The sequence below is a fragment of the Bos grunniens genome, chromosome 11, assembly GCF_055505025.1.
Source record: "Bos grunniens cultivar Pamir isolate PY7600 chromosome 11, Bosgru_T2T1.0, whole genome shotgun sequence".
Lineage (NCBI taxonomy): Eukaryota > Metazoa > Chordata > Mammalia > Artiodactyla > Bovidae > Bos > Bos grunniens.
Window position 1 is genome coordinate 12908795 of NC_141175.1, and position 26544 is coordinate 12935338.

General features: G+C 37.9%; 1 protein-coding gene across 26 annotated transcripts in view; it reads left to right on the forward strand.

The window, feature by feature from the left end:
* The window catches only part of DENND1A (DENN domain containing 1A), a 533371-nt gene that overhangs the window by 164620 nt on the left and 342207 nt on the right, over positions 1-26544 (forward strand). For 21 of the 26 annotated variants that reach the window (XM_086325282.1, XM_086325296.1, XM_086325278.1 and 18 more), the window contains 2 exons: positions 4621-4670; positions 16534-16653. The exons of 1 other annotated variant lie outside the window; for it this stretch is intronic. In XM_086325282.1, coding sequence (XP_086181408.1) covers positions 4621-4670; positions 16534-16653 — 170 coding nt within the window. Of the gene's footprint in view, positions 1-4620; positions 4671-14888; positions 15080-16213; positions 16304-16533; positions 16654-26544 lie in introns of those variants that run through there. 4 more of the 26 variants (XM_086325286.1, XM_086325285.1, XM_086325294.1 and 1 more) reach the window with 3 other exon arrangements.

The window sequence follows — 26544 nt, forward strand, 5'->3', positions numbered from 1 at the left end:
TAATGTCCTTGATAATTTAGACATAAAGTGTATATGATACATGATATAGAAAATGGTGAATTTCTATATATTATTATAATTTAATTTTTAATTACTGTATTAACTATGCATATTAGATATTACACAAGTTAGCTCTCTTACTGTCTCCCTGCTTCTTCCTCCTTCACTCTTTTTTTGGACAAAGGTAAATTATTGACCACTACACCAGCAATCTACAAAGAGGCTGATTATAGCTTTACATATTTTAAAATTCAAGCCATCTCTTTGCTCTATTTAAATCTTCTCCTGCACACATTTTCTTTTTCCTTTTGAGCTGTCGAGAATGTGCCTCATTTCCCAACATTTTGTGACCCCACTGGACGTTATAATCAGCATGGTGGCATTTATTTTTTTGTCTTTCAGGTGGCATTTATGTGTGGAGTGTGTATGTCTGTGTTTGACTGTCAGTTGTTTTAATCTACTAAACACAACTAATTTTTGCTTATGGGTTTCAGTGAAGTAATGAAAACAAAGTATTTGACATCTGAACTGATGGGTGTTGCAGGATCTCATATACCCTCTCACTCCACACCCCAAATCCAGGGGGAATTGGTTTAGCCTTCTCATTATTAATAATCCTTGTTAACTAAATTAAATTTAGTCTTCAAACTTTTTTTGCCTCCAGATGGAATTCTATTATAGATAATATTATAAATGTAAAATTTTACCAGGTTTTTAAGGTAATATCTCAGTTTCAACAGAACATAATTGACTTTGTCCATATTGGAATAAGTTCCCTTGATGGACCCTCTGACTTTATGCAAATTCAAATTGGGTGAAGTGAATCCAAAGAAGACTGAAATAAATCTTGAGTTCATTTCTGATTTTCATTTGCAAGTAAATCCAGACTTAGGGTTGTTGATTTCATATTTTGATTCACATTCTGAGATTTGGTTTATCTCCTTGCGGGCAGAGCTTGTAGATGTTGCTTTTCTCCTGTACTGTGTGATCTGCTGCTTAATATACACATAACTGAAAGGTTAGTGCAACTACCCACCCTCCACACTTTCTCCCTGCCCCCTCTGCTGTTACTTCTTCCAACATGAAGTATTGCATATTGTGTTGGGAAGAAAAGCCCTTTTGGAAATTGCCTATTTCATAAATTGTCTGGTGACACAAAGGGGTTGAATGCTGTATTCTTGTCTCATTTATTTTGAAAACTTTGCTACTGAACTCTCCTTAATCAATGAGCTCAGTGTTGTCTCCAATAAGTTATGTGTTGGATATATTGATTGGGAGGGATTTTAGAAAACCCGTCTGGGGTTTATAATGTCAGCAGTGTTTTGATTATGAAAAGAGTTGGAACCTGGGGACATGGAACCAGGTGGCGAATGTCCTAAAGCCAGTGGTGACATGGTGGACTGGTTCCCTCCTGGGATCTAGTTCATGCCCTGCACTTTAACTGTGGTGACTGGCTACTATAGATGCACTTTTTGCTCATTAAAATGTTAAAAAATCAAACTGTACATAAAAAGATTTGTGAAAATATAAACTTGGGAATTGATCTGGAGAGCTGGCACAGTCTTCCCCACCCCCTGCCTTAGCAATGAGGTCATTTACATTTCATCAGCTGGACTGCATCTCGAAGACCGATTTATGTGGCAGTTGAGGTTGTACTGAGGCTAGTTGTCTGAAAGAGCTTGGGTAGGCGAGAGACAGACAGAGATAGAGAGGAGGAAACAAGAAAATTACCTTCCACAAAGAAAGTTCTCTAGCCAGAGACACTAGAGATTCTAACACAGGTTCTAGAGAGAAAAAGGGGTTGGTAACTGGCTAGTGACTGTTTTCCCAGTAAAGTTAATATTGAAAGACTGGGGGATACTGTACTATAAGCATAAGGCTCAAAATATGTTTAAATCAGGGTTTTTAAAGTCCCCTTTCTCCGAGAGTGGTACTTTTCATATCAAACTAATTGTGTTTTTCTTTGGAATGAGAGGATCAGGTAGTTAAATGTTTATAAATAGGGGAGAACATTAGTATTAAGAAAATTGGTTTGTTTCATCAGTTTTTGTTTATAGAAAACATTACTTATTTTCCCCTTCTTCCTGTCCTCCCCAAACTGAGAAGTTAATTTTTCAGTTCTGATTGAGATAATGTGTGAATATGCCTAACACAGAGTAATGCTCATTTTTGTTTTCTTCTCTGACAGCACACCACCATGTTGTTTGACTTAAATTGGAATATCAAGCTCTTGTAATATCACAAACATGAAGAAACATATTGTAATGCACAAACATGTGCCTACATTTGCCTTTATTCCCTTCTCTCCTCCCCTCCTCCATCCCATTGCTTAATTAGACTTACCACTGCTTTCTGGAGTAAAAAGGAAAACTCTTGGGAGGTGGGTTATACTCGGCCTACGTTGGGTATTTTGATATTTGTTCTAATATTATCTGACAGACAAGTTCATGGTTGGTTATTACTCTTGACATTAGAAAGTGGTAAGTAGTTTCTATATTGTAGTAAGTAATAAGTTGGTCATATCAGATTTCTCTGACTCTGCTGTAGCCATGGGGGTCTTTTCTTTCAAAAAATCTTGAGGCCTTTTGGCAGCTCAACTCCAGCATAGAGTAGAGGAGTGTTTCTGCACCTCTAACTTTTGAAGGGTAAAGGATAAAATGTCTTTTTAGCTGATGTTGGCAATGAGTGAGCACAGGGGACTGAGTTTTAAAGAATGCTTGGTACATGAACTAGAGTCAAGCAATGCTTTGTGGTATTTGAAACTTGATGTGAAAGGAATTTGTAAGGAATTTCATTTTGCATGTAAATCCTAAGAGCCTAGTTTGTGGGGGGTTATAATATATTTTATAATTAAAACTGCAGACATTAAAATAAATATTTTGTATGATCTCTTTGCCAGTATTGGCCTGATAATAACATTATGCATTGAGAAATTGCCATTGTTTTTCTGTTTCCCTGTTACCTATTGCAATTTATTTTAACATGAATTTTAAAACAATATATACACATACACACATACATATATAGTCTTTGACTATGCCACATTATGAAATTAACTAATGTATTAATAATGCCCCCAGGATATGCTGAAGTATTCTTACTCACCATTTTTCACTTTTCTTTTCCTTTTCTGTTTCACCACGTGCCTTAACAGTGCTGTGATATACATCCAGTCCAAAATGATATTAAAAAGTAGGATATGCTCAATTGAATTATGTAGGCAGAACATGCTCTGGCAGAGGAAGTCAATGTGCTTTCTGCTTCATTGAGTGGGTTATTAGATTGATGTGGTTTATTTCTTGAATGATAGAACTGGTTTTAAAAATAAATGAAGCGAGAAGCATCAATTCAGTTAGCATTGATAATTCATTATTATTGGTTAGAAAAGTGCTACATTTGTAAACTGATCTTTAATTTATCACTTGGATTAGGATTTGCAATGGGCAGGTTTGTTTTAATTTGAACCAGCTTCTCAATGACTGAAAAATGTGTTCTTCATTTTGTCTTGAAGTTGGGATTTTAAATTGTTAAAAAGCAAATCAAGTGCATGAAAGGAATACTTTTTCAAAATTTATAACATTGGTCTATGAACTTATGATAAGCACCAACTGTGGTCTGTCCAAGTTTGCTTTTAAAATTAAGTCAAGTTAGAGAAAATTCTACGAAGGAAATAATAATTACTTGAGTTTGTGTGTTGCAGCGTATATATTCTCTATACGTGCAGTGTATCTATTAGGAAAAGTCATATACCACTTTATATTGTGTCTCATATAGTATTCTTAATGTTAGAAGTTTCTCTTTTATGAATAACTCTTTGAAGGGTCTGGTTTTTCTTGTACCCTTTTGCATACTTTCCCGGAATAATGTTTGGTGTTATATACATACATATTTGTAAAAAGAAATTTAAACTGGTAGTTTGCTTTGGGTTTTTATAAATTGCAAGCAGGTAAGTGTGTACCATTTTGATAATGATATTTAATGATAAAGACTAAAAATACTGTACCCTTAAAATTTTTATATTTTGATTACAAAATAAATTCATGCCAGAAATGGTAACTTCTTTATAATGTAAATAAATAAAGTTTTAAACTCTAAAAAAAATGTAGTTGATAATGTTTGGGGACAATTATCTTCAAGTTGGTTCTCTATTTTGCTTGTGATTTGGCCTATTGATGTTGAGAAGCGTTGTCTAATCCTGGCCCCCTCTGTTCCTAGGTAACAGGCAAAAATGGTGCCAGCAACAGCGGCCCTGCCAGGCCAAACCCATGTGGCTCAGTGTTATTCACTCTGATCCATATGGTCAGGCTGGAGATGGTCCCTGGAGGGGTGTTAACACTCAGCAACCCACCCGCCTCCCTCCCTTCAGAGCTTTCCTGCACGACTCCTGCTGCTTGCCCATGTGTGATTCTTGATTAATTTTTCATTTTTAATGAAGTTTGATCATGTTTATTATTTCTCATGATTGACTGCCTGGTACTCCTCCCATGTAATTGATAAAGCCCATATTTCTTCATCTGTCTCCTCTTTCTTTAGGGTAAAGTTGCTAGATTGTGTGCCGTGGTTAATGTTAGATTTATTGGTCCCATTAGATGTATAAATTATCTCTCTTTCTCTCCACAGGAAGTTCTACAGACTCTGACCAAGTTTTGTTTCCCCTTCTATGTGGACAGGTAGTATCAGATTTTCAAACTTTACTAGAAAGAAAAAGTGTCAATAAACTTGCTATGGAAAATAAAAACCATACCATTCTTAACATTCTGTCTGTTTAACCATGATTTAAAACACCTATGTTCCAAGGAGAGTTACAGTATTCTCCTTTCCTGGGGATTTTATTGACACCATCAAAAAGTTTAAAGCCTAGAGCTTTGCACTGGTTAGTTTGTATGATGTAGTTTATGTGACATTAATTTTTAAATTTTGGTTATCAGACTCAAACCATGATTAAGAATGGTTGGTATTTAATCCAGTTCTATTTAATTTTTATTGAAATATGCATATATTTTACTTAACCAAGTAATATTGCCTTATGAGTATTATATGGACTTTGTTTTAAATTTGTTAGACTTCAACTTTAAATCAACATAGGCCCAACTTGTTCAAAGGTATTCAGCTATTTAAAAGGCATGTTGCCAAATAGTGTCTTGAATTTTGTGTAGCTGGCTAAGAATAGTATCTTTGGGGAAATAAGCATTTTCAATAGATTGCTAAACTAAAAAATAAGTCATCTGAATATTTCCTTAGTATTGCATTATGATTCACTGTCTCTTGAAGCAGTACAAATATGATAACTTGAAGATAATTAAAATAGTCTGAGGGATTACTTTTGTTTTTAAATAAGCCAATAGCTAATTTATAAATAAATGGCTTACTTTTAAAACAATTTTAGAAGTTTTTTTAACTAATAAAACTATAATTTACTAACTGTTAATAAAATGACAAAACAATTATCCTATTTTCAAGAAATGTCTATATATTTTTCTTTATAGTTTAAACATTATTTTTGCAGTCATTTATTTTTTCACTTGATTGCTGCCTATTTGTAATGTTCTCTTCATGGAAAATTGAACTATGAAACTGTGTAAATGTTATATATTAAAAATTCTACTTTTAGTGATAGAGGTTTTAGAAAATATCATTATAAATAATAAGTGCCATAATCTGTTCCAAGAAAGTTATACAGTGTGCCCATCTTCAGGAAGGTTTTGTTGTATATTTTAGTATACCCAGACAAGGCAGGCCTGAAAGAATTTAGTGATTTGGAGTGCATATGGGTAGTATTCTGCTTGGATCTTTTCTACACTTTGTATTCGCAGTGTCCTGGTTTATTTGGCATAAACCTAAGAATGGTGTGAGATGGGAATTGGTAGCCAAAGGAGTCTAAAAGAGTACTAAAAAGCAAAGGAGTACTAAAAAGCAGCTCTGGAATGTTGCCAACCACTTATAATCACTGTTTTCTCTGATTCTAACATGTTATTTTTTAAGCCAGTCAACCACTGTAGTCTTTCCAGACTCAGGCCTTTTAAAATCCTGATACCAGGGCTGTTTTAGTAGCAGGTTGATGCTCAAAACAGAATAGCCTTAATTTTAAGAGGGTCAGTCTCTGTAATGAGAGTCTTCTTGTCTTTTCTTTATCCTATTGCTTCTAAAAAAAGCAAGGAAATAGGGTTTTGTTTAGAGAGGTTTAATGCAAACTTCACATTTGTATGTATGAATTAGCGATGCATGAAATCTCCTCCAGTCGCTTATAAACTGTATTACAAATTATGGCAGGGACATATTTATACAGATTAATAAAGCTGAAATGTTTTAAAAATGTGGCGAGATGTTTAACAAAGAAAAATAAGAATATATTTTTATATGACTCCTTGTTAGAGTGTGATCTGTTTTGGATAGGTATTCCTTAATTGACTTTATAAACTAATATTAGAAGAAATGTGCAAGGAGATTAAATCCCTCCAAATACACACACACCCCTTCCCTCTCTCTCTCTCACACCACACACCCATCTTTACTTACCTACCTGTCTGAGTAATTACATTCTAGAATGGAAGAAAAGCAAAGTCCTTAGGTTTTAGTCCTTTAGGACTAAAAGCATAGTCCTAAAATTTGTTCTGTCACTAGTAATGTCTGATGGCTTTACTTTGTTGGAAAAACATCTTTCTTCTAAAATGCTTTTCTCCAAATTAGCCTCCTCTAATTGTGTTCCTCATATATATATATATTTTTTTTCACAAAAACATTTGGAACTGAAATGTCTCTTTATGGATATATTTTAATCTTTACTGTGTGCAATGGTTCTTTCTTAGATTGTATTGTTTTACCCACCCTGTAGGCATTGATAACTCTCATTGATACAAATAAATCACTGTATTTGGGGGACTGCATTTTTTCTTTTCTGTTGCCCCACTTCTACCTGTGGCATACTTCAGTGCAGAGAAGATGATAATAATTAAGTTTAGGTAGGTAGGTTTAGTCGCTAAGTTGTGTCTGACTCCTGTGACTCCATGGACTGTAGCCCACCAGGCTCCTCTGTCCATGGGATTTTCCAGGCAAGAATACTGGAGTGGGTTGCCATTTCCTTCTCCAGGGATCTTCCCAACCCAGGGATCAAACCCAGTCTTCTGCATTGCAGACAGACTCTTTACTGACTGAGCCAATTAAGTTTATTTACCAAACAAAACAAAACTGAAGTTTTAATGTCACTGTTTTTTATTAGCTTGCAGTTAGCACAGTCGAATGGATATGTCCAGATTCCAAGACCCACGAAACCCCAGATGTATTTATGATATTGTTTGACTTAGAAAGTATGTTGGCATGAGAGAGAAATAATGCTTCAGGTGATTAGTTTCAAAAAAGAAAGCTTCCTAATCTTTTCAGTATCTGTGCTTTTCTACCTCAAGGAACAGTAATACAACTTTCTGATATTTCTGGTATATATCAAGAGTGGGATTTTCACAGTCATCATCAAATCATCCGTTAACATTGACATCTTGCTGTCTCATCTGTTGTTTTAAGATTTTTCTTTCTGAAGCTAGGAGTTATGAAACATAATAATGCTGGTAGCTCTTCAAAAGAAAGTGTTTTCTCATGTATTATCTCATTTTATCCTCCTGTCATAAAAGATGAGAACAAGTGCTGTTTTCTTCACTGGAAGAAATCTGAGTTGTAGAGAAATTGTGACTTACCAAGGATTGCTTAGGCTGTCAGCACAGTTTAGATGTCCGTCTCCCACAATGAGTGCATTTTTTTAGTAGACCACTTTGTGGGAAGACCAGTCATCAAATAGAGGGAGGGAAAGAAGAGAATTAGTATTTCAGTTCTTAAATGATTCTAGTCAATGTTCTGGACATTTTTACAGTAATACCTCATTTATTCTTCCCAGCAACTCTAGGTGATAGATGGTGGTGGTATCTTTTTTTACAAAAGAACCAAGGAAGGTTCAGGATATGTAGCATTACGTTGGGTGATATGGAAATGGTATCATACTCTTCACATGTTTCTCAGTCTAGTCCAGAAAGTTTTGTAAAGACACAGTAAAGAATATCTATCTAAAAGGGTAGTGAGGTTGGGAAAGACAGAGAAGGTCAAAGAAAACATTGTATAGTGAGTGAGGCTTGTATTGAGACTGCAAGGACAGCAAGAAGAGGGTAAATGGGAGATCCCAACACTGAAGAGCAAAGTAGACAAGAAACTGAATGAGCCTAGAGATCTAGAGATCATTTGACCCGAGCAGGTAGAGCCTCCTGCTGAGGATACTGTGTGTGTCCGGAGAGCTTGGATTCTCGCAAGAAAGGGGGTCTTGAAAATGTGTGGGAATAAGACCACAGGACTTTAAAGCTGAAATTCATCTGACTCAAGCATCCCATTTTACAGAAGGGAAAGTAAGATCTGTAGAGGTGAAATGCCTTGCTTATATCACAACTATGTAATTACAGAGCTGGGGGAATAAAAAGCAGATAATCTTATTCCCAAGCCAAAGTCATGTCTCCCCTACACTATACTTGAGGCTCTTGATGGAAAGGAACAGTGAAGTGACAGTGCTGAGATCCTTGTATCACTCTCAAAAATTTTTATTATTGTTTATGAAAGCAGTCTCTTAAAGATTTGAATACCACTTCATATTGCAGTGCTACTTACTTGCTCTCGATAGCTGGCAACCTGCTTCAGTTGGTCAAAGCACTCAGGAGACTCACTGGATGATGGAAAAGCTATTCTTCTCCATGTTTGTGCTTGTCTTCTTTCAGAACCATAAAACCAGCTACCATTCAGTTGTCCTATTAATTATACTAGTACACACACGAGTGACATAAGCATGAAGTGAAATGACAGTCTTTTCAAGGGCAGAGGCATCATTTAATGATTTAGGATGTAATCACAGGTGCAAATGTGGTTCTGATGCTATTTACCGTTTTCTTACGTATCTGTTATGTGCCATGAATTGTGTTGTGTTCTTTTCCTTCACTAAAGGCTTACACATCTAAATGTTGTCTTACAACTAAAGGCAACATTGCCATTGTCATAAAGCCACATATGAGAAAACAGAGCCTCAGAGAGGTTCAGTAATGTGCCCAAGGTCCCACCATCGGTAAGTGGTAGAGCTGCTTTTGAAACCCACATTTGTATGACTTCCAGTTCCATCGTACTTGTTCTATATCATACTGCCACCATTAGATCCATCACACCACAAATTAACCAAGCATTCTTAACATTTATTTCAAAAGCAATATATATTTATTGTGAAAAAGTAGAAAATTCAGATAACTGAAGAAAATTAAACCCATTTTTGTTCAGATAATTGAAAGATGAAACTGAGGCACATGATTAGTGCATTGGCATGTGTCTGCCCAGACCTCTCTTCTTGCTTCCACTTCTATACATTCATCCTGCTGTACTTTTCAAAACGGAATCCATTTGGCCACCTTCATCCCTTGTTTTCCATCCTTGGTTTAATCCCTTGGTTTAGCTTGAACTATTGGTTAATCTATGCCCCGTGACCATTTTGTATAGCATTCGAGAACCATGAAGCAATTGGGCTTTAGTGGACAGGGCATCAAGGGTAGCAACTAGGAGACCTCAGTTATAGTTTTCATTCTGCCGTTGACTTGCTGTGTACTGTTAGACAAGTGACTTCTCCCACAAGCACCTTAGTTTCTTCGTGGATGAAATGAGGGAATTGAACTAGATCCCTGCTGTTCCTACTTTTGATACTTGTTCTGTTTTGATACTTTTTTGATTCTCTAGTTATGATTCATTTTTACTTTGCCAGGCTCATGTAGATGAGGGAGTGGAGGCATCTCTGTTGTTAAGAGTGAGTTTCTCGAGCAGATATTTGGCAGTGTGTTACCTACTCTTAGTCTCCGGGCATTTTGGGTCAATGCCATTTTTGCCAATTGGATCTTTGCGCAGCTAATGTAAAAAACCCGAGTCTTAGGCAGATGAAAGGTGTGTTTATGGAAGGAAGCTTTGAGGTTCATATGACTAAAGGTTGGGAGATGTGGTAGTTTGATAAAACTTGATTCGTGTCTGATGTTTCATATACTCTGAGGGAAAGGAGAAGCAGCTGCAGTGGATGCTTTGGCAGTAGATGGCCCAATAAGTACTTGCTGGGAAGCTGTAATAAACAGGTTTGGTAAAATGTTTCAGTTCCATCTCTCAAATTTTATAAATTCATAACAATAATAATTACTTCCACTGTGTACCTATTAGATGCCAGTTACTTTGTATACATTATTTCTAACTTTTAAAACCACTTTGCAAAGTAAGTATTTTTCCTATTTTAGAGATAAAGCTCAGAAAGGTGCCTATGCTCATCACATCAGTAGTGAGTGGTATATCTGGGATTCTAATCCAAAGTCCAAACCTTACGTTTCATCTTCTTTCTCCTGCATCATAAGCCTCTGCCTGTATTCTGTATGGAATTATTCCTAACAGCTTAAAAACATTCTGGTATTCCTCCATCCTAAAAATAATAGCCATTTTTGACTCTTCATGAAGTCTGTTGACTTCTGTGGTAGTTCAGATGGTAAAGCATCTGCCTACAATGTGGGAGACGCAGGTTCAATCCCTGGGTCGGGAAGATCCTCTGGAGAAGGAAATGGCAACCCACTCCAGTATTCTTGCCTACAAAATCCCATGGACAGAGGAGCCTGGTGGGCTACAGTCCATTGGGTCGCAAAGAGTTGGACACAGCTGAGCGAATTCACTTTCACTTTTTTGATTCTTCATGCCCATTCAATTACTGCCTATTTCTCCTCTTTTTGGAAGAGTTACCTGCACTATTTAATTTATTGCTCTGCCTTCTTAAGCTTGTCTTCTGCTCTGACATTCAGCTAGAGCTTTTCTTATCAAGATTGTCTGAAGCCTCCATGTTGCTCAATTCGGTAGGTGTCTTTTATCTTGATGCCTGTGGATACAGTCGACCACTCCTTCCTGCTTGTTCTGCCTGGTGGTTCTTCTTTTCTTCCTTGTTGATCTCTACTCATCCTTTAAATGGGCTTCCCTGCTGGCTCAGATGGCAAAGAATCTGCCTGCAATGCAGGAGACCTGGGTTCCATCCCCGGGTTGGGAAGATCCCCTGAAGTAGGAAATGGCAACCTACTCCAGTATTCTTGCCTGCAGAATCCCCATGGACAGAGGAACCTGGTGGGCTGCAGTCCATGGGGTCGCAAAGAGACATGACTGAGCACAGCACGGCACATCCTTTAAACTGGTGTTTCTCTGACTTAGTCCTGGTTTCTCTTGTATCTCTCTGAACTTTGTTTCTAAGTGATCTTATCCTTTACTGTGGTGTGAAACACCATCTTTGCGTGGATGCCTTTCTGATTAATAGCTCTAGCCCAAGCCTTGGAGAAGGCAGTGGCACCCCACTCCAGTACTCTTGCCTGGAAAATCCCACGGACGGAGGAGGCTGGTAGGCTGCAGTCCGTGGGGTCACTAAGAGTCAGACACGACTGAGTGACTTCACTTTCACTTTTCATTTTCATGCATTGGAGAAGGAAATGGCAACTCACTCCAGTATTCTTGTCTGGAGAATCCCAGGGATGGGGGAGCCTGGTGGGCTGCCGTCTATGGGGTTGCACAGAGTCGGACATGACTGAAGTGACTTAGCAGCAGCAGCCCAAGCTTTTCCCCAGATTTCCTATGTAGTGTGTTCAGCTATGTACTCGACATTTCTATTTACAAGTTTCTTAGACTTAATATCACAAATAAAACTCTTGGAGCTCTTCCCAAGCATGTTAGTCTTTCCTACCATTAAATGGTAATATACTGCCTTTTAACTCTATCTCAGTTCATCTGCTGACTCTATCTATCCACCTGATCCATTTTCACTCTCAGTACAGGAGTTAAGCCACCATCTAGCCTCACCTGGACTTGCTCTAGCCTCCTGATTTCTCTTTTTCTGCTTCTGCCTTCTTCCAAACTTTTCCATCTAAGAGTCAGATAAAAATTATAGAACTGTAGACCAGACTGTTATTCTCTTGATTGAAATCATTGAATACCTTTCCATTGCCCTTACTAATCAATCAGTCAATCTTAATTCTTTACCATGATCTATGGAGTACTCTGCGTGATCTGGTGCTTGCTTTATCTAGCACCTTCTTAAATCACTTCCTTCTGCTCCCCTGTGCCTTAGATGTACTGAAGTCCTTTTTGTACCGTGAGCATGCCCAGCTGTTTCTAACCAAAGAAACAGCTTCTCTGTGAAGCTCTTTCTCTGCCTGAAACACCAAGTCCCCTGTTCTGGAGTGAAGAGACTCCATCCCATCCTTTAGGTCAGTATTGTCATCATTTTTGAGAAGCTGTCTCTGACCATATTATCTCAGTAGGGCTTTTCCCTTTTCTTCTGTTTCCCTCTTTGTTCTTTCTTTGGTTTCATATAACACTATCACGAGCTATACGCTTTGTGTTTGTTTATGCTTCTCCATCGAGACAGGCAGCTCCACAGCGGGATGGATGTTGTATGTTCAGTACTTGTTCCAGTGCGCAGTGTACTTGCTTGGTTTGTAAGATATGTAGCTAAACTTAAAAGTGTTGTTGTTCAGTCGCTAAGTCATGACTGACTCTTTGCGACCCCATGAACTGTGTAGCACACCAGGCTTCCCTGTCCTTCACTATCTCCTGGAGTTTGTTCAAACTTATGTTCATTGAGTCAGTGATGCCATCCCACCGTCTCACCTCAAACTTAAAAGTGAGGCTGATATAGGAAATCTGATTTCTGACTGGAAGATTGGAATCAAACTATCCATCCACATGCTTCATACCATTCATACATTGAACCTATAAATAATTTGAAGATTAGGCAAAATGCTGCAGGAGGGGTCTTGAATGGCTGACAGGCATTTAAGAGGCAGCATGAAATTTAAAGTCTGTGGTTGAGATGGTTGTTGTTTTCTATTTTCTGTATTCACCTAGACAGCTAGGTGGAAAGCACAGCTAAGGGTGATACTGGCTCTGGTCGCTTGGGCTTAATTCTGGAAGTACTCAAGTTTGGTTTCTCTTGCTTAGTGGGAAGTATAGTTAGTCTGTTTGATGAGACAACTATCTGAATTCCTCACATACCTGAGTTCCTTAAACTAAATAGTAACTTCTTGGGAGAGTTTTCCTTGTATTTGATGCAGTGTGGCAGAATGGAAAGGATTTTCAACCAGAATTGTGTGTGGGTTTTTCTTTTGGTCTTGGTTATTTTGAAAAGAAAAAAAGCAAACCAAAACCACCATCACCACCACAATAAAACATCCTGAGCCTCAACTTCCCTATCTATGAAACAAGAGAGTTGGATGAGTTGGTTTCTAAGGTTCCCACTGCCTTTAATCATTATGAAATCTGATTTTTATTAAAAAAAGTATATGGATTCTGATCCTGGAGGTAATCACAAAAACTGCAGTCTTTAAGAAAGCCAATCCTTTCCCCACAGTCATTTTTATGGAGAAATAGTGAACACTGTTACAGACTACCTCAGCAAGTAGAGAGGAAATGATAAATTCCTTGAAGATTAAGACTCCTTTGAGTTAATCTGAACTCAATTTGAATGTTAATTTGAACTGTCCAAGGAAAAAATATTTTAGGATTTAATGATCTGGGGCTCTTAATGACTTGTACTTCATCCTGCTGGGAATTTAAAAAGTGAATCAACTGAGAATAGTAAGTGCCCACCTTCTAAGTTGTGGCACCCCCAAAAGAATCTTTTTCACTTTAATGTAAGAATGAGCAACTTTCTTGGTCACCCAGAAGACTCCCCCTTGCTGAAAAGATGTTATAGAGAGGGAAGAAAGGCAGCCTTCGTATTTCCACTTTCAAATATTACAAAGCTGAGTCAAGAAGATTCTAAGATGAAATTTAGTTTTCATTGCAAGTATCAACTTGTGTCTCTTCTATTAATTGTTCTTACTGTGGTCTAGCCTTTGTACCAGACACTCACTTATTCCCCAAATATGCTTTGAGTTGGATGATTGTTTTCAGGAGAAACTGAGCTGCTCAGGAGGTTAAGTAACTTGCTAAACTAAGGCTCAGTAGGAAGTGGTTGAGTTGGGATTTGAACCAAGCAAATGAGTAATGAACCTTTCTTTGAGCCTACAGTGTAGCTGAAAGAGTTTTCAGCCTTTTTATAGGTAGTGAACAGATAATAGAGAAATTAAGGACACTCAGATCACAAACCAAGTTGTGTTCCTTCTGTGTCCTTTTCCTAGAAATCCTGGGTATTTTCTTTTCATCTAGTTGTATCGGTACCTTTCCTTGTAGGATTCTTCTTTTTAAAAATTCTAGAAGTGAAACCAAACCTTAGTTAAGATAATGAACAGTCATCTTTTATATGAATACATAATAGTACTTCATAAAAGCATGACCTTATCTGTAACTTAGAATCATCTTGACCTGTTGCTTTAAATAGTTTAATAACACAGGGTTTCCCCCTCCTCTGATGAGGCCCACTTTTTTCCCCCAATCACTTTAATTATGTGAGCTAGAATTCTGTTTCTCACACATCTTCAGTTCTCAACCTTGTTAAAATTAATCATATAATCCCCCTTTAAAACATAGTATTAAGTCACCATAGTAACACTGTATCCAAGCTTTATAGATAAAACATAACAGCCATAAGAAGGTAGCGTTTTGGTATCCCCTTGACAGCTCTATAACTTTTATAGGAATGTGTTCCTTCTTCTGGCTTACATAAGGTGGAGGGATAGCATTACTTACTTACACCTGTTTTATTACCATCTTGCTTTTAAATTCCTACCTTGTTTTTGTTCACCTTCCTAGTTAAAAAAGAGTTGGAACTCTCTTTGCTTTCTGAATTATTTTCTTGTAATCTCTAACCATTCTTTGAGGGCAGGAATTATTTCCTTAAATATGACCAGGTAGGGTCCACTGACCTTTTGTCCTGGAATACTTTGATAGTCTTTTAAAATTAAAATACTTTAATTTTCTTATGTGGCTTGTATAAGGGAATTTTAGAAAAGAATGCTATCCATATTCAAAGACTTAATTCGTATGCTGTCAAAAACTCAATCAGTCGGCCTTTGGAAAAGGCCTGGTGAACCATGATTTTTCATTTCTACTGACAATTTATAGCAAATTATAGGTGAGAGCATTAATTTGAATATTTTATCAATTTGAGTATGTTTTGTAAAATATATATATAAAATACAAGTTAATGAGTTCCTTTGAATAAGTCAGTGTCAAATTATAAAATATTTTGTTTGCATAAATTTGTATACTAGAATTTGTAATATTTAACTATTTAAAAATTTTATTTATTTATTTTTGGCTGTCTAGGTCTCTGTTGCTTTGCATGGGCTTTCTCTAGTTATGGCCAATGGGGGCTGTACTCTTCACTGTGGTGCGTAGGCTTCTCATTGGGGTGGTTTTGCTTGTTGTGGAGCTCAGGCCTGGTAATTGTAGATCATGGACTCAGTTGCTCCACAGCATGTGAAATCTTCCCAGATCAAGGATTGAACCTGTATCCCCTGTGTTGGCAGGCAGATTCCTATCCACTGTGCCACCAGGGAAGTATAAGATTTGACTTTTTAAAGAGGAATCCAAAGGCTAACTGGTAAACTGATTTTAAAAAGTGGATTTTAAAACATTTTGTAACTTTAAAAGAGTTTCTAGATTAATCTGACTTGTAATATGCTTCTTAATTTTTTGAAATGTTTTTAGTTTTTTGTGTGGTCTGCTGATTTTTGTGTTGATGCAGGAATTTTTAGTTTTTATCTTTAATGCTTTTCTGTAAAACCTTGTTTCCATTTCTCAGAAAATATCTTGCATTGATAAGACATTTGCTATTTCTGTCCTATAAAATATAAAATATAGTCCTCATAAATTTGGAAATTATGAAAGGTACAGGAATTTAGGAAAGTAATAGCTAACCCTGCCCTCTTTTGAATTCTAGCTCCTCCCCTTAGTGGCTTCGTGAACTTGATTCAGTTATTTACTTATTAAGTTCTATAGTCTCCTTTTCTGTAAAATGGGAACATCCTTGAAGTTCCAGGGTTGTTGTGAGAGTAAATGAGATAGTATAATATCAAATGTCTAACTTTGTGGCTGGCATTTAAATTCTGCTGTTGCAGTCCCTGTTATTTTCTGAACTAGAGGAATAATCAGGTGAGCATCATTACCAGCAAACTGGCAGGGAAGACTTTGGTATCAGATAGGCCTAGGTTTAAAATTCAGCTTTTTGCAATTTACCACCTGACATCTTACGCAGTGGCACTCTAGGCTATTTCTCCATCTGTAAAATGAGGTTAATAGGATGCACCTTTCAAAACTGGATGCAGTGCTCAACAGGGACACCTGCCTGAGTGCAGTAAGTAGGAGGTTTGGTAGCTATGATGAGGTGGTCACTGCTTGCTGTCTTTTTCTTTTTTAAAAAATACTCACTCAGTTTTTTCTCTTGAAGTGTGTAAATGTTAAGTTCATTTATAAAGAATTCCACTGAGAAAGGAAATGTTACAGGTTCAACGACTTGTTGTGATTAGATACTTTATCAGGAAACTTACTGCACATTCATTTTCCCCTTTGTTCTCTTTGGCGCAGCCTCACAGTTAGCCAAGTTGGCCAGAACTTCACATTCGTGCTCACTGACATTGACAGCAAACAGAGATTCGGGTTCTGCCGCTTATCTTCAGGAGCAAAGAGTTGCTTCTGTATCTTAAGGTAAGGAAAATGGCTTTGGCTATTGGCTAGTTCTATGAAACAATGTCAGCTTTTGGGTTGGTCTTCTGTAATTAAATTTTCCAGCTGTTCTTTTTATTTTCCTATCTGCTTCCCATAAGTCACTGCACTTGGGGAGAAGAACTTTACAATGTTGTCCTTGCACTTTAAGTTCTACAGATAATTGTATTTATTTATTTGTATCACATCCCTTGGGTGGAAAAAGGGATCATTGCGTCTGTGGAGTGTGTAGAAGCTGGAGAATCAGTATGGCTTCAGTTCCTCCTTCTGTTATCTGGAGCTGTCAGAAATTAGCCTGTTAGGCTTTCCCTTGGACATTTTGTGTATGTAAGATTATTAATAAAGTATGTGTCTGCAGTTCAGGACGTCTTGCAGACACTGATTGTGTCCTTCTCAAAGTAACACCCCTGCCCCTTTCGGGTCAATGAGTAAGTAACTGTTTCCCAACTTGGCTCCCTCCGTAGAGGTTTTGAAAAAAGTGCAGAATCCTGTGAGAAGGCTTCTTTAGGTCTTCCAAAATTCCCTTCACACACCAGAAGCACGCTTACTTAATGCTCTGTTTCCTCCTGCCAGAGGGGTATGGCATATTCCGGGGTTGCAGGATGTGTGGAAATCTGATTTCAGAGCTGCTGGCTCTGTGGGCTCCTGCTGGGCGCCTCCTGAGGGGGAGGTAAAGGCATCCCACACACTCTCCTCTGCATCTGCCTTGGTTAAGTAGGTGGCAGAGGGGCCTGCCTCCTGTCTCTGCTCATGTGCAGCAGCACAGGGCAGGATAGCAGGGAGGCGCCCCTGACAAAACCCGGGTCTCCCATCTTGGGCTTGAGCCTAGCGAGGCCAGACCCACTATGAATTCCAGAAGGAGTAGTTCTCTGGTGTACTAGTCTCTGCATTTTCTTTTCTTCCTCACTAAGAGCAGACCCCCTTGCCCCCAGACACACACACACCCTAACACCATGGGGGTGGTGAGGGCTAACTTTCAATGTCTTAGCTCTATAACTGTCAGTCAGAAATGTTACTTCTGCATTTCTCTACACAAATCTTATTATTGTGTTTAATCAGCGAAGTCCACTGGCTCCTTCATCAGGCATAGTATATCTAATTTGAGCACTAGAGGACAACTGCTGGAAAGACCTTAAGATGGAGGTACAAACCCGGCTGCTTTGCAAGACTCCTGTTCTCAAACACACCTCTAGCCCAGGCCCAAGGACTACCTGCCCTGAGTATTAGACTCTGATATAAATTATTATTTACTTTTTTATTTAACAATTTTTTTCAAGAAAATTTTCTCTTACATTTTTGTCTGATGTTGTATTTCAGCCTTGGCTAGGACACTGCATATTTATGTAGTCATTCAGGGAGATGAGGGTTTAAACCAAGTTCTTGAAGTTTTGCAAAAAGGTTTTGTCCCATAATGTTTTGGGATGTGATGTTTCTTTCAAAGCTTGGGTGTATGTATTGAGGGAAGGGAGATTCTTGAATTGGTACAATTACAACCACTCAGCACACTTCAGAGAGTGGAAAACTGTTTATTTAAAAATTTAAGTTTAAAAATTGCTCATATCTGATTCTGGTGTTTGTATCTACATGTAGGGCCATGTTTGTGACAGGCTAGTTGAATAGCCTTTTGCTATTATCATTTAGAATGAAAAATAGCAGCAATTGGTGTGTTTTCAATTGTGTGTACAATTGGTGTGTACTAGCTAGGAGCTATAGGGGAAAATTTGGTGGGTTAATTCATTCACTTGTTTGTCAGTCCTTAATCAAGTGCTTACTATGAGCTAGTCCTTGTCCTTGAAGAGTTCCCGAGATGAGCTGGGGAGATGGATGATCTTGCTACAATATGCTATATATAACACATAGAGTGAGCCCGTGGAATAGTGTCTTCTTACTGTTGCTAATCTAGTGCCCCAGAGCATAGTGGCTGTAGTTTAGTCTTCTGTGGATTCTGGGACATGCATTTCATGGGTATTTAACATGAGGCCAGAAGGCTCTGTTTATCTTATTCAGTTTTTGCTTATGTACAGGGCACACAAAATGGCACTTTCCCTGTGCTTGATTTGGAAACATTGCTGGGTTGAGACTAGCATGTGAGTGGAAGAACTTGCTGTTAACCCTGGATAACGGGTTGGTGACATGTCCAGTGGAGAGGTCTTCCAAGAGAACATTGGTGGGACTTGGGTCTGGGTTACATTATTATTTAGCATCATCTTCTTTTGCTGTTTGGTCTTCTTGCTTTGCTTCAGATGCTTTTCCTTTAGTTAATGTGTGTTTTAAACTCCAGTCATGTTCTCAGTGTGCCCAGTATTCTTAAGTCTGCTCAGCTGCCACCTTTACTTTTGCTTTTCCATTTCTTCCCATGAGGGATGTAGTTCCTGGTGATGGCATTTGTGCAGACATAGCCCCCACTGTTCTAGGATTTCGCTTCTTAGGATCACTTTTTCTCTCTCACTTGCTCACTTGCTTCCTAGCTCACTTGCTTCCTAGACCACATGAACGATCAGACCTTTCTGCCTTCATACATTTTTACCCATCCTTCCAGGCTCAGCTTGAGCATTTCTCAGAGTCCCCTTTTCCAGGCAGAGGTAATCATCCCATCTTCTGGATGCACCCAGCATGCTTTGCACTCTTAAGCTATCCACTCATAAGCCTTGATCTTCTTTTGTCTTTCTCCTAGTGAACAGTTAACTCTTTACTGGTAAAGGTTGTGTCTTAAGCAGCATATGCATCCCCATCACTTAGTGTAGTGCTTGACAGAGGAGTGCATGACTTTCAGAGACAGGGAGAACCATTCCATTCAGTTGGAAAAGCAGAATACTGGGGGCTCAAGTGGGAGGACAGGCCTCATTGGATACTAATTCAAAGAGAAAATACGAAGTCCTGTTGTTGGCAGAAGCATGGTTCATATTACCGGACAATTCATATTAGTCGTAAGAGGTGCACCTTTGATTCTTACACTTTGGATTCAGTGACACAGTGGACAGGCATTGTGTCCATAAAGGATTGGGTCATTAGTATGTTACAAAATTTAGACGTAATTTTACAATGAAAGGTTCTTAGACATCCTTTACTCAATATAACTTATTAGATTCATTGTTAGGGGCATTGTCTGTTCTTCCCCACTAGAATGTAAGCTTCATGAAGCCTGGGAATTCTTAACCTGTTTTGTTCACAGATACATCCAAAGCGTATTAAAGAATGTCTCTGTACGTAGTAGACAGTTAGTAATACTTGTTTTATGAAGGATTGAATCCCTAAGTTTATTTTAAAAAATTCTTTTTCAAAGTTTTTTTGAACTCTTGTTACCAGCTAACCTTGACAGAGTTGTAGTTGTACTAAAGTAAAAACTCTTATTAACAAAAATACCATGGTATATAAAGTCAAATGCATTATTTCCTTCCACAATTGACTGGTTCTTTATATTAAAGCATTTTACTTTTCTTTGAGAGTCACCGTTATATTATTTAGCTAGTTACTAGATGGTGTGTGCGTGTGTGTGTGTGTTCAGTCGCTTCAGTCATGTCTGACTCTTTGCAACCCTATGGACTGTAGCCTGCCAGGCTCCTGTGTCCATGGGATTTTTTAGGCAAGAATACAGGAGTCCTCCTCCAGGGAATCTTCCCAACCCAGGGGTCGAACCCACATCTCTCATGTCTCCTGCATTGGCAGGTGGATTCTTTACCACTAGTGCCACCTGGGAAGCCCGAGGTTAAAAGCACCAGCTAGGAGAACATGAGTTATGAGTAAGTTAGTTGTTCTTCTTTATAAACCCAAGAATCCAAGAAAGTATTTTAGCATTCTCAGATAGCACCATCTGAGTCTAATATGTACTAAATATTTACCTCTGAAATCTTAATATTGTAAGACAAAGACAAAGTGACCTAGATCACTTTTTTTGTGGCTTCTTTTGCCCAAAAAACACATGACCCAACAAGGCTAAAACTGTAATAAAATATGCTGTTTATAAACAGCTTCTGGTTTTGGATGATCAGAAGAAATGTAGGAGTTCAAAGTCATAACTGTATTGCTTAGAGTGGGGAGCAGTAGATTATGGAAGATAAGCCATATAGTATTAACTTATTCTTTATAAAGGCACTTTAAAAGTATTTGTGTTCTACAATTTTCTACTTAATATATAGGGATCTTATTTCAGCTTTTGAGAAACCTTGAGTAACAGTCTTTATATCCAAATAGAGTTGTTCAGAACCTCTTATCCATTTTGGGAAGAAATAACTTGTTTCATCAATATGGCATCTAAATTTTTTTTAGCCTAACATTTAAAGTTTGTATTCACTTAGTAAGTATCTTAGTATCTAGCATATTTCAAGAACGAGCAATGCATAACATGTGGTCTTTGGCCTTTATTTACCTCAAGGTCCCTTAAAATAGAGACACAGATCTAGCCTCAGCTCCCCATATGAGAACCTTTCAGTTGTCCTATTCATCCAAGAGTTTGGTAAGCTGCATTTTCTGAACTTGGTATTTCAAACTGTTAACAATATATACTTTTTGCCCTTTACCAAATATGAAGTTGAATTTGCTTCTAGGTGCACTGTTCCAGGCCACCTCTGATTTTGATACCCATCTCCCATTTCACTTCTACTACCCTTACTGTCTTGGGGGCCACTTCGTCTTTGGGAAGGAACTAGTAAATAAGTAATTAAAATATATTGTGATAGATGCTTTTTTAAAAAATATGTATCCGTAAGTTTCTTTGGGGTCACAGATTAGGCAGAGCTCATGTTTGACTTGCAGAATCAGAGAAAGTGTTGCTGCTGGGTTCCAGTTAAATTGGACCTTAGAGAATCAGTGGAGGCTTGCCTGGAGGAGAACGGGAGGAAAGCTCTCTGGGCAGTGGGAACTGGTGCACAGAGGTCCAGAGAAATGGAAGGTACAGTAAAAGAATGATGAGAATTCTGATGAAAGATCGATAGCGAGAGACAGTGCCGTAAAAGTCTTGGGACAAGACTGTGAAAGTCTTTGTGGGCCATGCTCAAGATTTTGACTTTATCCCATAGAAAATGTTGTGTCACCTGATGGTCTGGGGCAGGTGTTAGAAATATTGATGTTTGTACATGAAATTGCTATCTACACAAGCTTGGGGTTTTCTGGTTGTTAGAGGGATGCTGTACATCACTTTGGGAATAGCATCTGATTTAGATTGGAATTTTCAAGACTCAACTTTAGTGTTTTGTTTTTTTTTTTAATAACTTAATAGAATGTGTTCCTTGGATCTTATCGGGGAGTTATTATCCTTCTTTCCATGCAGATTGGCGTGTGGGCTTATGTTTAAACTTTGTGTTAAGTGAGGATCTGGAACATTTTCTGACTTAATGGCAAGAACAACTATTGCATCCTTTTTTCATCTGTATTGTACTCATTTCTACTATAAACAAAAAAGCTCAGTTTTCACAGAAAAAAAGAAGCTAGAAGTAATAGAGTCTGGTTTTGAGAACTTGGGCTTCTCTAACTGCTTCAGTGTTTTTTAAGCAACACATACAGTTTAGGAGAAAAATCAAAGGACTCTTTCCTTAGGCAGGTGGAATGGCAGAAACCCTTTTGGATTGTGTTTTAGCTGCTTCAGTTTTAAATAAGTGTATGGGGGATGGGGAAGGGAGTTGAGAAGGAAGGTTGTGGGGACAGCTCCCAGAGTTTTACCTTGAAAGCAGGTGCTGCTGAAATATTCCAGAAACAGATGGAATCTCCTATTCTTGTTTTAAGCTATTTATGGTTGTCTCGCCTGAGGGTACCCTGCTGTACAAAAATGTACAGCCTGATGTTTGAGGGCAGTTTGGTCATCAAAGCTGGGTCCCCTCTGGGAGACATCAGCCTTTCTTCCCAATGCCTTGAATGCCATTTGGGAAACCTGGATCTTTCATACTATTTAACAGAAGATTTTCCTCTGCTTTTCGAGTGTTTCCATCTCTCTGGGGCTGTTTGATTTCTTTTTAATTCCTTCCCTTAAAAGTATGATGGGCCAATGTTGTTTTCTGGATGGTCAGCTGGGAGAAGGCTTGATTGCTGTGGCAGATTATAATTCCACTCATTGTGGATCCTGGCACATGGCTTCTGTCAGAAACTGAACCCATGGGATGGGGCCTGTGGAGGCTCTGGTTTACTAGGCCCAGGGCCTTTTCTGAGAGTATTTTGAAAGGCTTGCATGGGAGGTGTGCTCATCAGAACATCACTTTGTGGGAGGCTTTAACTTTTTTTTTTTTTCTTAATTAAAAAAATGAAGTGGTTGGGGCATGTTGCATGTTTTATTGCCACACAGATGCCTTCATGCTTAGAAATATATAATCCTCTAGGGAGTCACAATTCGACAATGGTAACAAGCTGTACAGTTTTAACAAAATCACCTTTAAAGAGGAGAAAGGGAAATAAATAAAACTGCTCTTGCTCTCCTAGTAGCCTACCATTTGAGGGCTGGGAAGCTGGGCAGTTGGAAAGACAGGTGTGTCTTCTGCACCAGCAGCCAGCCTCAGGGCCAGCCACTGGAAGAAGAAGCTTTTTTCACTCCTCCTGGTCTTTTACAAAGGAAACCAGCCTGGCTCAGGGTTGGTTTGCCAAAATCCAAGACTTTGGCTAAAAGAAAATTTTCATTTTGGGATTGAATGAGTTGGGCATTGCAATAGACATGGTATGATCTCACTCTATGTTTCGAAGGCAGAACGCTTCCTTTTCTTAATGCTCTTAATGTGTGTTTCTCATCATATATATTTAGATAAAAGAACCATGATGGGTTGTTCACCTTTGCAGAATGATTTCAGAAGTGAATTTAAAGACCTCTTAAGAAAAATGTACTACAGCCCATCCTCATTTTATATCTGATGAAAATGAGACCTGCAGAGGAAAGATTTTTTTTGTCCCAAGTTCTTTAGCTGGATGATAGCAGTTTTCTGACCCCACAATCCAGAGTCTTGTCCAAGATATGACAATGATTTTTCCACTTGGGAGAATAAGCACAAGACCACCTGGGACTAAGGTTTTTCAAGACTCAGTTGCCTCAAGCATCAAAAAGTCATATTTCCTTAGGGCCAGTGTTGTTGCATTCTGTGTGAACAACCCAGGTATATGATTATAGAGTAAAGAAAATGATACAGTTTTCTTTAAATCTGATGTAAGGTATGTTTGAATGGAAAACCAGTAAAACTAAGCCTGCCTTCTGAGAGAAAGAGAATCTTAACAATTCCATACGAGGGACCCTTTTTGGAAGACAGGAAAAGCATTCTATAGGAGAGGCCACTAGTGTTTTGATTGAGTTTGAGTGTCATCAATTTTTATTGGACCTCCCTGCAAGCAAACCACTTTCCTACAATAGCAACAATAAGCAGAGTGTATTTATTTGAGCTTTATCATTGCTTTTCACTGGGCAGGAGGTAGAAAGGAAAATAACTCAGTATGCTTCACACCTAAAATTGCCCTTTGGATCTAAGCTACACTCTTATTTTAAGAACAAGATAGATTTGTGAATACAAAGAAGAGTTTGAATTTAAGTTTTCTGGCCCTTCCAGTGATCAGTTTTAGAAGCAGTAGAAAGTCTAACATTTGTCCATCATGGAAAAGCCCTGGAAGACTGAGATAGTGTACCTCTTTACATCATTTCAAGGAGAAAAATCATTATGCCATCTGCACTTTGAAGAGCCCACAATGCCTACAGTCAGTTATGAGTCACTTATTTTTAAGATGTAAAATTTTTTGAGGTTGTGAAGATATACTTCCTCACTAGAGGAATTTAAAAAACTTCAGAAAAGTAAGAAAAGCAGTCTATCATCTTATGATTCCCATAATGACTAGATGTGTTTCTTTCCTTGAATTGGGATCATGCTGTATTATAGTTTTCTGTCCAGCGTTTTCATTTATCATATTGTAAGTAAGTGTCTTTACATATCATTAAATATTCTTTCCTGAGAATCTTTCTGACTGTAAATTGTGTGAAATTGATTTACAAGACAAGAAGCTCTTAGTTATAAAAAAAAATTTTTTTTCCTGCTAAGACTTATGTTCTTTTAAAAATGCGTTTGTTCTAGTGAATTTGTCATTCAGCTAATTACATTTTTTAAAAAAACTCAACTACTTTTTATCTTAACATGTGAGCTATTACCCATTTCTTGACAATGAAGAATAGTTGCTAACTTCTGAAAACAATGAACCTAAAAGTATGGCAAAGGCAAAGCACTCGCTCAGCCGTGTCCGACTCTTTGCGACCCCGTGGACTATAGCTACCAGGCTCCTCCGTCCATGGGATTCTCCAGGCAAGAGTACTGGAGTGGGTTGCCATTTCCCTCTCGAGGAGACTTTCCCAACCCAGGGACCGAACCCAGGTCTCCCGCATTGCAGGCAGATGCTTTACCGTCTGAGCTACCAGGGAAGCTCAAATAAGTGTTAGTTGCTCAGTCGTGCCCGACTCTGCAACCCCAGCCCACCGGGCTCCTCTGTCCATGAGATTTTCCAGGCAAGGATACTGGAGTGGGTTGCCATTTCCCTCACCAGGGGATCTTCCCAACCCAGGGATCGAACCCGGATCTCCTGCACTGCAGGCAGATTCTTTACTGACTGAGCTACAAGGGAAGCCCAAAAAAGTATAGAAATAGTATCAAAAGTCTTAGTTAAATCAAGTGACAAATAATGTATTTAGTTTACTTTTCCTTTCTGTGTTTCACTTTGACATTTATATCTTCAAAGTAATCCTTTACTAGTGTAAGTTATATTATAAATTGCAAAAGTAATGTAGCATAAAGGGACTACTTTTAAAGTTGCACAGCAGTTGATTTTGAGTATATTATATTCTGACTGTAAAGAAACCATACATACCTTAAAACTTCATGTAGAAACTTAGGGACTTTTTAAACATTGTAGATAAAATTAAGTTCTGTACTATAGTATGCAGTAGAAATTGAATAGATTTTTATTTCTCTTTCATGGCAAGTGAAACTACCAGTAACCTTCAGCAAAGCTAAGGGCAATTGTCTCTAACTCAATTCAGAAGTGTTAGAGTACCTCTATGGAGATTTTAAATCCCTTATCTAAAATACAAAGCAATATGTATTACAAAATTAATTCTGAGAATCATCCTTCATGGTTTCTAATCTATTATATTTCAGATGTCTTTGAAGTAAAGTAGGTGGAGCTTTGTATTTGGGGTTAATTGTCTCATTGTTCAGTTATTCAGTCTGGTATTTTAACTAGCTCTTTATGTGTATTAATGAGCCCAAAATGCAGCAAAAAAAATGCTGGGCTCTAAAGAAAAACTTGACATTTTAGAACTTACTTAAACGTGTGGTGGAAAAAGAAATCGGTGTCCTGTAGTTTTTTTGCTTGAACTCATAATGACTGGTTTCCTTTAAAAAAATTTTTAAGTTTTAAAATCCTGCTCCCACAAGAAAACAAGAAGTCTTTGGGGGGATAAAAAACAAAACAAAAAAACCAAAAAGCCACAAAAGCAACTCCAAGCCAGAAGCAAAGTATGTTTGCTAGTGTCCAGTTTTCTGCTGAGCTAGGCATTTGCTGTCATCCGTTTTAAAAGGAATACATATTTGGTAATTTTGGTTATCATTTTAAAGAAATTTTTAATTTGTACCTTTTCTTTATTAGTATATGAAAATATACTAAGTGTTGATTATCCTCATTAAGTAAAGATAGCCTTTGTGCCCTAACCACTGGAAGCAATACTTATTTTTACCTTTAAAAAAATTTTTTTTTTTTAATTCCCCAGAGATTATTATCCCTGGTCTTTTTATCTGAAGAGAGAGTTTACCTTCATGCAGTGGGACTCCCTGAATTTGTCTTTCCTCAATATAATACTTACATTGTAATTGAATGAACATTGGTAATTGGTACTATATTTGATTTTTTAATCTTCTTGAAAATTGGATT